General features: G+C 45.7%; 1 protein-coding gene across 1 annotated transcript in view; it reads left to right on the top strand.

The window, feature by feature from the left end:
• The window catches only part of BEND4 (BEN domain containing 4), a 32,898-nt gene extending 15,622 nt beyond the window's left edge, over window positions 1–17,276 (top strand). Inside the window, exons 3-5 of the mRNA XM_065907350.1 lie at window positions 6,280–6,371; window positions 9,340–9,580; window positions 13,135–17,276. Of these exons, the coding sequence (XP_065763422.1) occupies window positions 6,280–6,371; window positions 9,340–9,580; window positions 13,135–13,352 (551 nt within the window). The 3' untranslated portion in view covers window positions 13,353–17,276. The remainder of the gene's footprint in view (window positions 1–6,279; window positions 6,372–9,339; window positions 9,581–13,134) is intronic.
• The last annotated feature ends 227 nt before the right edge of the window (window positions 17,277–17,503 follow it).

The following is a 17,503-nucleotide window of genomic DNA, read 5'->3' as shown; positions in this document are numbered from 1 at the left end:
GTTGTACACCTGAAACTAACATGATATTGTTAATTAACTTATATAAAAATGATAACTTCCAAAGTAAAATAACTGAGATTAAAAAAAACCTTGAAATTTTCTAAGTGCAGATATAGGGAAGGTACACTTAACTGTTGATATTATTAAAGAACATTCTGCTTTTTTAAACGTACACTTTTGATCATCTCAATTTATCTTTATAACTCCAGACAAAAATTAATGTTCACAAAAAAAAAAAAATTAATGTTCACATTTTACAGAGCTAGTTTGTTACCCTCTTCCACCCTCAAAATATAGTCGATTCTTTTTATTCACTGTAGTTCTGTGTAGCCTCAGGTCGCAATGTTTTTGTCAACCAGTCAATTCATAGCCTCATTTTAAGTGTGTTTTTGTTTAAAGAGGCCTTTTTTAATGTATAGTGCTGGCCGGTTGACGCTGAATTCACAGCCTGTGACTCACATCTGAACAAAAATCACCTAATACACATCTTCCCCTTGAAGTGCATCACAGCCTGTGCTCAGGAACACTAGACAGGGCTTCAGCTCTGCATTTGGGACCCCTTTGAAACCGCAAAATCACCACGCAGGAGAGGCACAAAAATGAGAAAAACAGGGCACCGAACAGACCATGGAGGGAACCCTCGCTACCACATGAGGGCTGAAACGAGCGGGCAGAGTGTGTCCTTGTCCAGCCTGAGCCGGGAGTGTGTGATTCCAGCCACTCGGGTTTCTCGGTGACCTGCCAGAGTCCACCAGTACCAGCAGGAGCTCCTCAGATTCGAATTTGCCCATTACAGATCCATGTCGGTGAGTCGCGTGTGTGCGCCGAGTCACTTCAGTCGTGTCCGGCTGTCTGCTACCCCGTGGGCTGTAGCCCACCAGGCTCCTCTGTCCGTGGGATTCTCCAGGCGAGAGTACTGGAGTGGGTTGCCAAGCCTTCCTCCAAGGGATCTTCCCGACCCAGGGATCGAACCTGAGTCTCTCAGGCCTCCTGCGTTGGCAGGTCGATTCTTTACCATTAGCACCACCTGGGAAGTCCATTAGTGAGTGGGCAAATGTACAGAGTCTGAAAATAATGAGGACCAGTTGCACTAACTCAGGCTACACGCTAAAGAACTAACCTTGAATTATGCAGTCTGATATTAAGTAAGGATATTCTAAGAAGATTTTTAAAAGATAAAGAATCAGTGTCCGTTTCTGGATAGCTAGTTTTGCGAGAACAGTAAGCCCTGGCGTAGCTGCAGTGTCGCTGCCGGTGCCTGCCATGCTGGCGCTGCGCTCCAGCTCACACGTGCCGGAAGTGCCTGTGGGAGAGGCTCAGGTCGACTTCCGGTCCTGTGGGAGAGGCTCGGGTCGACTTCCGGTCCTGTGGGGGAGGCTCGGGTCGACTTCCGGTCCTGTGGGAGAAGGCTCAGGTCGACTTCCGGTCCTGTGGGAGAAGGCTCGGGTCGACTTCCGGCCCTGTGGGAGAGGCTCGGGTCGACTTCCGGTCCTGAGAAACACAGCAATCATATGTAATGCGGGCGTTCTAGGAAGAGTGAAGAGGCACAGTATGTTCTGAGTAGGAAAGATTAGAGCAAGTGACAGGAACAGGGGAGTAAACAGTTGAGTTCTTTGACTTAGAATTTGGTAACGGTGACACGACTCTCGCTGTAAGCTGTGAGACTGGGACCCAAGAGAGCATGAACTGAGGAAAACGGCTTTAGAGTCAAGCCTGGGTCTGGATTCCTGCTCCTGCCACTTGCTAGCGGTGGTTTGGGCAAGTTACTTAGCCCTTCTGAGCCTCAGTTTCCGTTCTCTGTACAATGAGGTCAGTAACATGGAAGGCTGAAGTGTTGAGTTCATCAAGTAACAGCGAATGGCCTGCTAGATCTTCCGGGAGACACTCCCCGCAGAGCAGCCTTAGGAGACCTAGAGGGACCCTGCCCTGTGCCTGAGGATGCAGAAATCTTGGTGGTTCTCTTAGGTTGGTGGTGGTGGTCTTAACCTTGTGACGAGGTCAGCATTCGGTTAGCTACCCCGGTGGGGAACTTCAGCTCCATTCATAAGCGTCTCTGTTCCTGTTTCATGTCCGTCTTCTGTCCTTTGATTGCACCTTGTATGTGCCCGTCGGTGCGGAGTCCTCCTCTCTCCCCGCCGGCTTTCATCCATTCCTGACTCAAAACAGGGCGGCTTGCAGTATCTGTTCAATCCTGGCCTCTCCGGGCTGAAAACGCCCTCATCACCCTCTGCTGAGTGCTTCTTGGCTTCGCGTGGTGCATGAGTAAATCCCAGCACCCTTAGTGCGGCGCGACATGATGTCCTTCGCGCCCTAAGTCTTCCTGTTCTTCTTCGGAGGCTCGCCCCTCAGTTCCCACCATTCCCCGGTGCTCCACCCCCTCTGGACAATGTGTGATTCCTGAACCTCCATGCACTTGCTTCTGCATGCTCACTCAGTCGTGTCTGACTCTGCAATGCCGTGGACTGTAGCCTGCCAGGCTCCTCTGTCCGTGGAATTTTCCAGGCAAGAATGCTGAGGTGGGTTGCCATTTCCTACTCCCGGGAATCTTCATGAACCAGGGATCGAACCCACGTCTCCTGCACTGGCAGGCAGATCCACTGCCACTTGCTTCTGGTCTTCCCTTGACTCCTGCTGTCCCTCCAGTCTAAGGACATACCCTCCCTTTTCCCCACTCGAGGAACTCTTGCTCGTCCTTCAGTACCCCAGTTCCCAGGCAAAATTAACCGCTTTCTGTAGCACATCATGCTGGCTTCTGTTGCAGTAGCAGGGCAAGTTTTTACTCTCTCTCCTGGTGTTTTGGTACAAGGAGAGGCAGGCCATGTAAGGTTCTTGAGGGCAGAGACTTAAGTCAGAGTCTTCCTTGTATCCCTGATTTCCAGCCTAGTTTCAGGCATGTTCTGTTATAGCATCTATACATATCAGTTAAATTAATCAGAACATTTTCATTATCAAGAGAACAGCCATGTATCTGTAGGCTGAGTAATATTTAGAGTTCACTTTATTTCTAGATGTTCACAGTACAGGAGCTTATACTCTGCAGAGACTCTGTGACTAGGACAGACACTTCAAGGAGATACAGCCTGCAGATGGCACGCTTGTCAGAGGATGGGAAATAATTTCAGTCTCCCTATAAAATAGTATGTGCTGTATTTCGAGTAAATGTTTTGAGTCTTTAAAAGCAATTATATAGCAGAGTAGATTAAATAATGCTGAATGAACAAGAGAAGCTGATCAAGATGTTAATGCAATGATCTGCCAGGAAAATAGGTACTTGACACCCAAGCACCCTTAACAAGGGCAAAAACAGCAGTTTTCCGTGGAAGAACCTTACTTAACAAGTCTTTCAGACAATACAACAGCCAGCTCTGCAGAGTCGATTTAAGTAGCTAGACCTGAGCCTTGTCCTCTGTGTTCCTGGCTTCAGCCCTGTGCCCAGGTATCAGCCCACAGGACCCACCTGCCTTCAGTAGAGCCCCATGGCTGGTAAATGCAGGTGAAATTCCATTTTCTTCCAGAATGTTTGGGTCAGCTGCCATTGCTCAGAGGTTAGCACTGCTGCCTGAATATTGGGGGTGTAGAGATGGGAGGGTGTGCCTCCAAGCCTGTACAGGCAACACCGAAGGTCATAGATGGCATAGGAAATGGAGATAACAGCTATGTAGACATTCTTTAAACAACTTTGAAGTTATTATGGTTCATGCCCACTGTAGAAATTTTTTTAAATTGGTCTTTACAAGGATGGTAAAGGATAAAGTTTTTAATTATTTTGAATTAATTTTTAAAATCATTTTAAATTATTGACACTTTGGTTTATTTCTTTCCAGTCTCTTCTTTATTTATTTTTCCTCCCAGTTAGGTTGCCCTCCGAGATTGGAAAACGTCCCCCAGACCCGCCAGTGAGAGGGTTTCCTGGTGTCTGGAAACTTCCTCTATTACGACTCCCTCCCCGGGAGTCTCCGTCCCCAGCTCTTTTGTCTCTCTTTTTATCTTTTATATTTTGTCCTACCTCCTTTCGAAGACGATGGGCTGCTTTTCTGGGTGCCTGATGTCCTCTGCTAGCGATCAGAAGTTGTTTTGTGAAGTTTGCTCAGCGTTCAGATGTTTTCGATGAATTTGTAGGGGATAGAGTGGTCTCCCCATCCTATTCCTCCGCCATCTTAGCTCCTCTCCAGTCTCTTCTCTTTGCACATAATTATTTTTAGCAGGGTTGAGGTCACACTGAATATCCAGTTTTTATAAGCATTTTGTTCTTGAACATATTTTCTGTAAACATATGTAAAATGTGGACAAAGTAGTAAAAGGAACTTCATTCAAATCCTAGTCAGTCAGTGAGTACTTACAAATTTTACTAAAACTTCCAAACTAAATCCAGGATAATACCTCACACAGGTCGCTTGGCAGTGCAGTGACATAGATATAGTTGCATTGCTGCTACTGAAACCCTTAAACACAGAAGTTAAATGGAGTCCTGAAGGCCACACAGTTAGTGAAAAGCCAGAACTCTGTAGCAAGCTTGTTTCCTGTCTCCATTAGCTTCTCAAGTCTCCTACTCTTTTCCTGTCATCAGTTCCTATTGCCAGAAGATTCATTCTCACTCACCGTGGCATCAGCAAGTGGGTTGGACAGTTTGTTTATGGAACTCTAGTAATGTGGGAAATTGCTGTTTGTCATTCCGTTAACTTGCTCAGACTCTTCCATGAACTTTGCGTACCCGAGCAGAAGTGGTTTAGAAAGTGGATTTTCTAGCTCTCAGTGACTCAGACTCTCTACTCAGCCATGTCCAGGGTAAAAGTGTCTGTCAGAACATGGAACTATTATCCTGTAAGTGCACCCCTTAAGAAGGGTTTGGGTGGGATCTGGCAGAATTGTAAGTCACAGGATTTAGTTAGATCAGGATGGACTTTATAAAGTGAGTTAGGCTTTTTAATAGAGTGGTAAAATTAGAGATACTTGACCAGTTTTATTAAACTTTGGCTTAGTAAAAGTCCTGCTTCAAACTGAAACACATATGCCTTCTCTTTGTTGACTTTTGTGGTTGTCCCCAAAATGCTTTTTTAATTTAAAGAATATATTCAGATGACTACGCAAGAGTGATCTGTGACACCGATGTGTAAGACAAATCTGTAAGGATGTTATTTAAGAAAATATTCCTTGTCAAGAAGAAAAATTTCCTAACCTACTTCTACTTATCATTCAAATTCTCCCAAAGGATGTTGATACAGTATTTGATTTCTTTTTTCTTTTTTTCTATAAGTGTGTTTGATTTCTTACGTTGCAGTGTAATGTCGCCTTAAAAAACCCAGAGCTATTAGCAGGGGATAAAGATGATAACTTCGATTTGCTCTCTTTAAAAAAAATGTGAGAAAAAAAGTGAAGAAAGCTCAGTGATAATACTTTAAAATTAGGATTTAGGTTAAATATTTACTGTTTTCTCTAACGTGACAAAAACATCCTAAGAAAACACATAGCCAGGACAGAGAAAGCCAATGATCCACGTCAATCAGGTTATTAACTAAGCTACTGAGACCTTTAAAAGCAATTAGTTAATACTCCAGAAAGGGCTCTAATATAAATCTTAAGATGTAAGAATTACTTCTGCAGTGGTACAGAAATATGTCAGGCTCTATATTGGGCTCGTATGTTCAGTTTTATTGTAATTATTCAATAGTTCTATAAAACTATGCCTCAAAAACTATAGTACAACAGTTAATGATATACATACTAACTGAATCGGAACTGGACCAGATCAGGTGAGTGTCTGGAGGGGGGATGAGCTACATGGTAAGGCATGTCCGTGTCAGGAAGCAGGTCTGCAGTGCATGGCTTACTGCTTTCCTGAAGAACCAGGGGTGAATGGCACTGATAAGGAGCATTGTATCATCAATTTAAAATGAGTGAGGCATTATAGTCTTCAGTACCTTCGTTTTCAAAATCACCATTAGGTGCTCAGGTTACAACTTGAATCAAAGACCACATGTCTGTTCTGTGAGTTGTTCAGTGTGACATCATTATTATTGACCCAAATTCATCTTAGAGTCAGTTTGACTTAAATTGTGCTGAACCCAAAATTTCTCCCCAAACTGTAGCATCTGTTCCTTGTTTACAAACTGAAATAACTGCGGATGTCAAATGAAAGAAGATTTCTATTTCCTTTAGAAAATGAGTCGGTTTTTTTTTTTTTTAGATGTTTACATCAAAAATCTTTTTAAACCTTTGAAGCTTTCTATTTTCCCAGCACAGTTCGGCTCACGTGCAGTTGTTGCGATCTCTTCCATCCAGTGCCGTGCCAGGCCGTGTTAGATTACCTGAAGACGGTGCTGCAGCATCATAACCAGCTGGCGGCCCCGCAGCCCGCCGACCAGCCGGCCGAGGTAGGTCTCCACGGCAAGGGAGACGGTTCTCCGCGTGGAGTGTCCTTAAGGTGAAGCATCCGGTGCTTCAGCCATCTATACCCTAGGACAGATGGGCTAACAGAAGACACGGTAGACTCTGAGGTTTATGAATGGGTATATGTCCTGTGGAGAAAGGTCATGCATCATGAAGTCCATTCGCCTGTGTACTCTGAGGGGGAGAAACAGAAGTTTAATTCCGTGGGCAAGTCTCCCGCCATTCTTTTGGTTCAGAGGGACCCGAAATGGGAGAACCCGCCTGTCATTTGGAGAAGGAAATGGCAACCCACTCCAGTGTTCTTGCCTAGAGAATCCAGTGGACAGAGGAGCCTGGTGGGCTGCTGACCGTAGGGTCTCACAGAGTCAGACATGACTGAGCAACTTAGCGTGCATGCATGCACTGGAGAGGGAAATGGCAGCCCACTGCAGTGTTCTTGCCTGGAGAAGCCCAGGGACAGGGGAGCCTGGTGGGCTGCCGTCTGTGGGGTCGCACAGAGTGGGACGTGACTGCAGCGACTTGGCAGCAGCAGCACCTGTCACTCCCTCAGGCAGAGACGGTGTTTGTTCCAAGTCTTCCCACTGAAAATCCTCCCGTCTTTGATGCCCCCTTCCTCCATCAGCGGTCGTCTTTTCTTCCTCCCTCCATCCCGCACAGCACCCTGCGGCACCTTCATCCTAACACCACAGCCCGCTGCTCCCTGAAGGGTAGGTTCAGGGCTCAGTCCCATTGCCTGTTGCTGCAGGCACCTGCTGAATGGTGACCTCAGCGATCAAACCCTTGAGAGACGGGCCTGGTCTGTATTCACTTCTCCACTCTTCCGTCGGCTCTGTGCCCACCCTGCCCTGTCTGCGGCCTGGCCGCGCCTCCTCTCCTTATGAGACGGCCCCCCGGCCACCGCAGGCTCCTCTCCCAGTTGTCCCGTCTGGGGCCCGCTTTCCCAGCCCTCCGCATCCCCAGAGCCTCGCCTCCGCTCCCTCCTGCCCCTGCCCTCCGCTCTGGGCCTTTGTGTCAGGACTCCCCTGGTTCCCCATCCCTTCCTTCCTCTCTCTCTCTCTCTGTTACCTTTGACTGGGCTGGTCTTCACTGCTGTGCACGGGCTTTCTCCAGTCGAGGCGAGCAGGGGCGGCTCTTCGTTCTGGCGTGTGGGCTCATTGTGGCGCCTGCTCGTTGCAGCTCCCAGGCTCTAGAGTGTGGGGCTCACGGCTTTGGCTGCTCTGCAGTGTGTGGGGTCTCCCCGGGCCGGGGTCGAGCCCGTGTCCCCTGCACCGGGAGCGCAGTCTCCCCCCCTGGACCTTCAGGGGAGTCCCAGCAGGAGTCATTCAGCAGGCGGCCGTTGCACCACTGTGTGACAGATGCCGTCCTCGCTAGTGTCTGCCGCCTGCCTCCCCCAGCCCGACCCTCTGTGCCTTAGCTTTGTGGAGGACGCCTTGTTTCAGCTGGGATCAGCCGCGCCGCGGTCCCCGTAGCCCAGCTCACGGGGGTTGCCTGACCCCGCGGGTTTGTGTCTTTCACCCTCGCTGTTCTGTCTGCGCTGCCGCGCGTGCCAGCCAGCCCTCTGTCTCGCCGCGCCCGCCGTGAAGCAGCCGTCTGGGCCACGGGGCCCTTCGGAACCTCTGCGCTCCCGCCCATCTTTTCATCACATGTAGGACACGGCCAAGGGCTGGTTTATGCTCCCAAACACTCAGAGTTTAAACCTAGGATAGCTTAGTTCTTCCTCTCAGTTGAAGTAACTTGCTCAAGAAGCACCAAGTAAGACGCAGAACTAAGATTCAGTTCAAACCCAGACTGACTAAATTCAAACCTCGGACTGCGTCCCTCAGTTGCTTCCTGTAAAAAGGACACTCAGTCACACCCCTGCGTCACGGGAGTGAGGCCGCGGCGATGAGTTTCTGTGGCTGTGACTCAGTGACAGACTCACAGCTGTGTCTGCAGCCTCTTCCTTTCCTCTACTGTCTGCCTTTCTCAGGCCTTAAGTGAAAAGAGCACTTTTTAAAATAAAAACCCGTGAGACCCAAACAGTGCCAGTTTATAACCTACAGCAAACTTCCAAAGTTGTAAAACTGAATGAGTTTCCCTTCTTTATTTTGTACACCTTAATTACTGGGGAAGAAGTACATTAAAACTGAGATCATGGGTTAATTAATTTGTCCTGGACTGTAGAATTTTATGGACAACCAGAAGTAAAATAATGGTTGTGTAGGTGCAATTGACTAAACATGGCTTATAAATGTTACAGAAATTCCTATAATTAGTCCCATTGCAGCTATTTAGCCTGGGAATTTTATAGCAGACATAAATTATAAAGGTGAAAAGTAAGGAAAATTTTGAGTTGATAAAATAGTGGCATTTGCAGAAGCTATAATTTGAGGAAACTTGTTTTGCATTATTATTAGTGATTATTTTTTTTCTGTTTTCACAATTCCACTTTTTTAAAATTTTTTAATATTGTTTCACTGAAATGCAGCAGCTATCAGATATTAAGTACCTTAAACACACACAAAAAATACCTTATGGAAATAACCCACCAGCGTCATTTCTAAAAGTACTTAACCGCCAACCAGAGGATGAGGAGACCTGTTTGATCACACTCTTCAAAGTCATTTTTGCATATTTTAATAGATTGAAAAGGAAAGTTACAGGTTATATTTAAATAGTGTTTCCTGTCATTGGATCTTGACACGTTCTAACCTACCTGTTAAAATGCAAGTTATAAATAGCTCCTCTTTCAAAGGTGTTCATTAAACCTCATTGGCTCTTGTTACAGAAAATGCAAATGTAATTTGAAAAGTGCCCGTTTTGAGAGTGAGCAATTACTTGTGCTCGTCAGTGCCCGGTTCATTGTCAGCATAGCCACTTGGTTAAAAAGCATGTTTGCCTTTGAAATTGAGATCGCCCGGGCTGCCGGCTGGCCAGCTCAGTAGGTAATGAGAAAATGTTTCGCTTTTCCAGGGAAGCAAGCAGCTGTTGAACAACTATCCTGTCTACATAACGAGCAAACAGTGGGATGAGGCTGTAAATTCTTCCAAGAAAGATGGGAGGCGGCTCCTTCGATACCTCATCAGATTTGTTTTCACTACCGATGAGCTTAAGTACTCATGCGGCCTTGGAAAAAGGAAAAGGTCAGTGCAGTCAGGAGAGACAGGTCCTGAAAGACGCCCTCTGGATCCAGTTAAAGTAACATGCCTCCGAGGTACTGCATCCTTCCGCTCAGCGTCCATCTGTGATCTCATTTCACCGCATTGGCTGTGGCTCCCCGTGCAAGTGTTCAGCCTTGACTGTATTTTGGTTTTTTCTGCTGAGACTTTATAGGCTTCATGTAGCCCATCTCTTTGGTATCGAGAAGTTCTTTAAAAATTCCTTGTTTGCTTTGGCACTTGGTGGCACGTAAGCGCTGCATAGCACCTCATGTTTCACGCTTTAAGTTCAGATTTTCTTTGCTGCCTGGGAAGGCCACCTCCAGGAAAACTGGAACACTGGGCAAAGCACAGAGGGAAAGAAGGGATTCTAAAATTCACCCCGTTTTCGTGTGAAGCCTATGGCACCCTCGCCCAGTCTAGCTGCCCTTGTCGAGAGTACGTGCCCTTGCTCCTTAAATTTATTTAGTTAATTTTCCATAGGCCTAAAGTACTTCTTGCCCAGTCAGATTCTGTTCCAGTTTTTTTTAAGTTTCCATATTTAAAAAATACTGCTCAGATAACACCATTTCATCGGTATTAACAGCTGATTACTCTGAAGCTGATCCGCACAGCGGATAGGCCAGGCAGAGGGTGAGGAGGAGGAAGCCAGATGTGTATGATTGATTAGGTGGGTGCAAGTCAACACAGACCTGTGGACACATTACGGCTCAACATGCACTCCACTCGCACCTGAAAAGTCCATGTCAAAACATTAACGCGCATGTGGTTCAGGAGTAACTTTACTGGTTGGAAAGACTTAACCTGTATAGTTTGAGTGATTTAATTGGTTGGAAAGACTTAGTAATGATTTACTCCTGATAGGAATCAAAATATTTCCTGGTGAAGAAGTCACAGTGGAAAAACCTTGTCACTGATAAGGCCTTCATCATCAGAAAGACACTCACTCCCACACCCCCTCCTGATGCCCACAGTGACTGAAGTGCCATTTATTAGCAGCAGAGATTCCCAGACCCACCCTGAACTTCCGATTCGGCGGGTCTGGGCTGAGGACAGGGGAGGCATGCATTGTTGCACCTCGTGACCACCCCAGGTGATTGATTCGGGTGGCCCGTACTTGACGAAGCCCCCGGGAATGAAGATACCAGTATTATTAATGTAACTTGGCACCGGTGCGCTAGCGCCCCCTGTTGGCCAGTCTAAAAATTCCATTTAGAGTGTCTGGATGATGGAAATTTCCAGTGTCTGTCTTAGCAAACTAGCCATAGGTTCCTTTATTCCCCAATATCATCAGAGCAGACAGAGGTACCAGAGTGGTGGTAAGCTTGGGGGGGGCGGAATCTGCTGAGAGCGTGCTTAGTTTGTATTCAGGAATTTGCCCTGAGGCTTATGAAGAATCGGGATAAGGGGGCTCACTGTCCCCTTCCATAAATCCTTGTTAAACACTTTACATTTTAATGAGCACGTCTGTGAAACTGAGGGATTAACTTAGATCCCAAAACGCTAGTGTCGCTGCCCTGGGAATGCCGCCAGGCCCGCTGGGACAGCGATGCTGGCCAGGCTGCCCAATCAGCGTGTGCCCTCCAGCACGGGAGAGCTGGGCAGGACGCACAGGCCTCCCCTGCCCTTGGGTGGAGAAGGCACAGGCAGGAACTGCTGACGTGTCAGGGCCGCTGGTTAGAGCCCTTGTATCTGTCCCAAAGGCTGAAGTCTTGGGGCGGGCCTTTGACCTAAACGGGACTCCCTTCCTGAAGGGTGAGGTGTGATGACTCCCAGGGTGACGTCCTTGTAGTCAGCGAGCGTAGGAAGGCCGAGGAAGTTGCAGATACTTGGACACTTGAGAGAGCAGGGTGCTTCAGGAGGTGAAATCAAATTCTAGGCTGGCCTGTTCCCTGGGGTGGTTTGACCCCAGCAGGAAGAGGGGGTCAGTGACGTGACACTGCTTCCGATCTGTGTGAGCTTGTAACCGTCTGGCACAGTGTCGGGGCAAGTCCTGGCGCAGCAGTGGGTGCTGAGCAGGGGCAGTGCCGGCCTCCCAGAGCAGCACGTTCTCAGGGTGGCCCTCAGCACTTAGCCTTGATGTCTGCTCATGCGCCCCTTTCTTTCATTTCTTTATGTTCCTGTGAAAGTGGGGCATCTGGACAGAGGTCGGGAGCCTGCTTAGACAGTTAGGGAATACTTGTGAATACTTGAGGTGGGAAACCCAGGAGAGGCAGAGAGGAGCAGAAAACAGTCCCTGACTTCCGGAGCCCACAGCCTAGCTGGAGGTGATCTGAGGATGGTCACAGTTGTAAGTAAGTGTGAACACAAGGAAGGTAATAGGGAGGGATCCAGACACGTGAGGCCTAGTGGTCCCACTTGCTTTCTCTCTGTTCAGCATTGTAGTGACCGTGACCTGGGTTTGAGGATGTGGGCGTCCTTCGGTGTTGCCTAGGCTTGCACCCCACCATCAGCCATCTGGCTCCTGACAGTTTTGCAGGATAAGATGCTGAATAAACACAGTTCTCATCCCAGGGAAGGCCCCCGGAGCTGGGACTTGGACGAGATGAACGAGCCTCTCACCTCAGGCATGAAATTGAAGGGAATGCCCCTGTTTATCTGCTAAGATAGACACAGTTCAGTTCATGAGATTTTTCTGGTCCAGGTTCTTAAAGCATCAGCTTCTAAGGGTAAATAGGACCAGGGTTCCGTAAATAAATCTCAGACACATCCAATTCTATGACCAGAACCGTGGTCTTAGAGGGGGAACAGTGCTGGAGAAGAAATGGTGTGCAAACAGCAGTCACCCTGAACTTTCCATCAGCCGTGCAAAAAAAAAAAACCACACACACACAGTTTGACTTAGGACTTTTTCCAGAATGCTCACTTCAGTTTTCAGATGGCCATGTTGTTAATGAAATAGCTCTGTGGGAACTCTGCATGTCCCCTGACTCTCTGAGAAAACAGGAAAGATTGATTTGAACTCAGCTGGAGGAAGGCTGAGATTGTTTCATTGGAGTCTTAGCTACTCTTTATACACTATCTCTTCCTAATTGCTATCTGGTGAAGTTAAATATTTAGAGGAAAATTCATCTAAAAAATATTTGTCAGTAGATGTATAGATACCACAATTATAGAAATAAATACAGCCTGTAATAATGTGGAAATCTCTTCTGAACCAAAACTTATGCAGGTTCTTACTGAGATTTTATTTTCTTGGACTTAATCTACAGATTAGTAGCTGGTTAAAGAATACCATGCTAATGATACTTGCTGTGCTTCTGGAAAGAGTTAACATTATAAAATTGTGGGCATGTAACAACAGGGTTTTGAACCTAGCATGGTGCATACCATGCCTCACAAATCAGATTGACCTTTCATAGCAAACATGTCTTAGAGGGATCACCCACGTAATTTTTATTTTTCACATGAGTAGAAAATGTAGATGGTATAAGTTTTAAAGTCTAATAAGTGATGTCATCATGGCACTACATCCGATGTCCCGTAAAGCTTTCCTTATAGAGCTGCTGTTTAAAGTTTAAGCATCCTTTCTGCCATCCACTGCAAAAACCAGCTGTTTCTCTCTCTCTCTTTTTTTTTTTTTTTTTTACTGTTGTGTATATTCCCACAGAATTCATTAGGATGCACTGTACCTCCAACCCCGACTGGTGGATGCCCTCAGAGGAGCAGATAAACAAAGTGTTCAGCGATGCTGTGGGTCACGCCCGGCAGGGGCGAGCCGTGGGCACTTTCCTGCACAACGGAGGCTCCTTTTATGAAGGGATAGATCACCAGCCTTCCCAGGATGAAGTCTTCAATAAAAATTCCCAGGACGGATCTGGTGATTAGTGGACAAAATCTTTCCACACGAGCAGCTGGTCCTCTCAAGTTCCAATGGTGAATGTTCTGTTACCATCACTTCAGAATCCAAAGCATGTCACTCTGTCAGACTTCACACATCCTAAACCTTAACTCTCTTGACCTACTGCCAAACTGTTCCCAATACAAGCCCATTTTCGGGTTGTTTGGAAAGTGTATGAAGCCTGCAGAGATTTTCAGAGTACTATATTATACAAAGAGAAACCTACACTTGATTTCAAATGATGACTGGTTAGATGGTGAGGGAGGGAAAAAGATAGGTGGATTCTTGGTCACCTGTCTGATACCTTCCGGTGAGCTCTGCTTCATGAGCAGGGCTGGTCCCCGTGGAGATTAGTTTGGTGCTCGTGGGAGAAGGTAGACACACGGCATTGTCCTAAGGGACAAGGAACAGGCATTCCCATTTTAATTCAGATAAGTTGTCTTTCTGTTTTCCAAAGACTTGAATTTATACTTCTCAGCAAATACATAGGATAGGTGACGTTGTATGTTGTGTCTACATTGACAGAACCTGTTACTCGAACAGAAACCAGAGATCAGAGGTCACCTCTAGACAAGGACGAGTTGGAAGCTAGCTGTTTCTGTTACTTTTTACCAAAAAATAAAATTTCTACTGTGTTGATAAGGAAGGCACTATATGATCTCTGGAGTTGACAAACAGTAAAAGTTTTCACTGTGTCAATCAAGAAGCATCCAAAGATCCCAAACCATTTTCAAATGCTCGATTTTGTAGGTTCATAGATGCACAATTTCCACAGCCTTAAACCAGGCTCTGTTGACACAATGCCAAAGTGATGGGCTGAACAAGAGAACCTCAGCCAGCTAGTCGTTGGGTACACTGAGGACCAAGCAAGCGGTGAGGCTGATGGTGTTCCCGGAACTTGTTCCGGAATTGCATACACACAGCCTCAAGGCCATTCCAACAACTATGCAACGGGCTTGTCATTTCCCTGAAATCTGAGGGTCTTTTTGTGCTGAGTTGATCTTTAGAATTTGCATAAATCTTGTTTCTCGTTGTCACCAATGGAAATGTTTTCACCCCGGTTGTTGTACTTGCTTCCCCCATGTTCCCCTGAGTCTCTGGCCTCGGCTGAGTTAGCACTGGCCTTTCCCGCCTACTTTCCCCAGTTTAATTTGTTGAGCTCAAGTTTGTAGTCATGTCTTTGGAACCGTTTCGTGTCAGCAGATGCTCTAGAGATGATAGAATCTGTTTCTGCTTCAAGCGTGGGTAGGAGGGGCAGCCTCCTTTATCACCCTAATCCAGATAACTGTATTCTTTGTAAAGCTTAGGGCTAAGTGGGCAGCTTTTGTTAAAGGCTGCTGCTGTTTTAGGCTTCACTGGGAATGGAGAGGACAACATTAGAGCGCTTGTTAAAAAAAAAGTCATCTCTCTTGATAGGGAAATTGAGAGGTGTTACATATGTGGCTCCTTCACAGCTGTAGAGCAAGTGGGTGATTGTATATTCTGGATCTTTCTTAGCCCTTCATTTAGTCATAAACACTGAGTGTGTAGTCTCTTGTCAGTCATAAGCACATTGGCCTTCATCAGAATTATAAGGCGATACATTAATAGATTATTTGATCCAGCTTCTCCACGTGTCAGATAGCGATAGGATGGTTAAGTCCAGTAAATTCTTGTAACGGCAGATTTCTTCCCCAAAATGTCGACAGCAGTACAAACTTGGGAATCTGCAAGTTCACGATGTCTGCATTTTCCTGGCACTTGTAATGGCCTGACCTCCTGATGCGATCAGAAAACAGATGGAGTATTGAGTAGGAAAGGTGCAGTTTACAGAAAAAGGAATGAATCTTGCCCTCATTTGAATTCTGTCATTCAACACGTACTCCGGAACCTGACCCTAATGCCACAGACTACCTCCTTAGGTTTTCTTAGATTTCATTCATTTTAAGAAAGTCTCATTCTTGGATAGCTTCATTTAGAAAAGATTTAAACCTTGCTCAATCAGTGCTGTGTCATTTCACCATACAGATGCTTGTGATTTTTGACAGCTCTTCTATACCAGTTTTTAAAAATGTAATAGTGATTTTCAACATATGGTGCAAGTCTTGCTGGTGTGTGTTTAATGTGGTGACACTCGCCAGAACTGCTTGGCAAAACATGTCACATGGGATGCTTGAGTCAGAACGCTAGTGTAAACGCCTCTAAACAGCAGTATGTATCATGACGTATTTTTGTAAACATAGTGACGGCTTCTTTCAGTCATGTAAGTACTGGATAAAAATAACTACTTCACTTGAAATAATGTAGGAAAATGCCACCCAGTCGAGGGCCCTCTGCAGTTACTTGAATTATCAGCCAGTGGTTAGAGGACAGGGAAGAATTAATGCCGGACAACATGAAGTGCAAAAGTAACAACTCACCAGTACTTGCGTCCTTATTAAAATCCAAAACTGTAATGAGCATATTTACCTGTTAGGGACCACTTTTACCCTCCATGGTGTATTCAGTTGCAAAGAACGTTCCGAGGACTTCACTCATCTAATCACCAGCTTGGTCAGTATGGCTTACTGATAGCACTAAACTACCGTGTCTTTGTGGTAAAAGAACCAGATTAAATTTCCTCATGACTGTCCAGAACTGGCTAATACAAGCACTAGGCTTCCACTGAATCACAGTTCCCCAGATTACAGGAAAAAACACATCTGCTAAGATGACTACTCAGAAGCGTGCTCACGGTGAGAGTTGCCCCAGCACGAGTAGCCTGGCGGGTCTTGCCTGCGTTGGGGAGCCACTCAGGCCGTTCAGAGCCACTGGCAGTGGCTGTAGGTTACAGTTCCGAGGCCCTGTGTGCCAGGTGTTTTGCCAAGCACTTTACGCCTCCTCTCATCTTAATCCTCACAAGCACCCCCTAGGCTGTTACTGTTACCCATTTTATTGAGCTTATTACTCAGCTAGCGAGGGGGAGTCTGGGTTTAGAAAGTGGAATGACTCATTCCGTTTTCTCCAATAGTTCCAGTTTTCTCCAGTTCTCAAAACCCATCAACACTTTGGGATAGATTTGTTTAATAGAAGTAGTGACTAAAATGACTAATTTGTTCACATTTCCATCATAGGGTTCCTAGCCCAAAAATGCAGGGATATAAAAGCGAAACTTTGAACTCACTGAAGTGATATTCTTTGGGAACAGATAGATGTTAGACGTGGCACTGGACATCGGTCAGCCAGCATTCATTCACTTTTCATGTTTGTTGTATTCGTAGCCTTAGATCTGATGAGTCTGGTTTGGAAGAGAGGGTTTTAACCATGATGTCACTGTGAGAATTGTCGTGAAGATTTTGTAGGAAAATAACAGTAATCTGTTGATACTCTCCTGTAGTTGTGGCTGTTAACACCTCTGGCTGTGTTTTTAAGTTTCAAGAGCTTGCCTCGGCCATCAGAGCCTGGCTTTGTGTCTAGGGAACAGGGCATGCCAGGCCACGAGAGGGGTCCTGAAACCTTGGAGGTGGCTGCTCCGGCCCGACCCCGCCCCATTTAAGCATTGCCTTTGTGTGTGTCCTCTCTGAACTTCTGTAGCAGCCTGACACTGGGGCCAACTTGCCTTTACTCTCTTTTCTATGAAGAACACGTGTGCAGAAACTGTGACAGATCCATTGATCCTGATATTTTTATTGTTGAAGTCTCGTTGATTCTCTATGAATAATTTCTATTTGATTGTACTGTGTAGAGTTAATACCCACTAGAGATACGTTAATAAAACTATCAATGCATAGTGTAATACAGGATAGCAAGATTTTTTGTGAACAATTTATATAGAAGAGTAAGTTGTTTTTTAAGTGTTAGGCACATTTCTTTTAGGAACTTAAAATGTTACAAGAGTTTTTTAAACATTCAATATTTTTAATTATAAGAAGCATTTGTTACTAGAGCCAGTTATTTCAGGTGTTCTAATTGGAGTATTGATTTTATTACCTCATATACCTCTAGAATGCCACATGTTCTGTTGGAGATAAAATTGCACAATAAATGTTAAGTTTCTGTTAAGTGTTTTAACTTGCTTTTTGCATCTTTCTCCAGTTTATTCAAGACGCTTTTCTGGGTGTTTTTTTCTTTAACAAAACTTTTTTTTTTTTTTTTTTGCCTTGACACTAGGGCTTTTCTG

The sequence above is a fragment of the Muntiacus reevesi genome, chromosome 16 (genome assembly GCF_963930625.1).
Source record: "Muntiacus reevesi chromosome 16, mMunRee1.1, whole genome shotgun sequence".
In the NCBI taxonomy this organism is placed as follows: Eukaryota; Metazoa; Chordata; class Mammalia; order Artiodactyla; family Cervidae; genus Muntiacus; species Muntiacus reevesi.
Note: the sequence above shows the minus strand (reverse complement) of the source record. Positions and strands in the feature narration are given on the sequence as shown.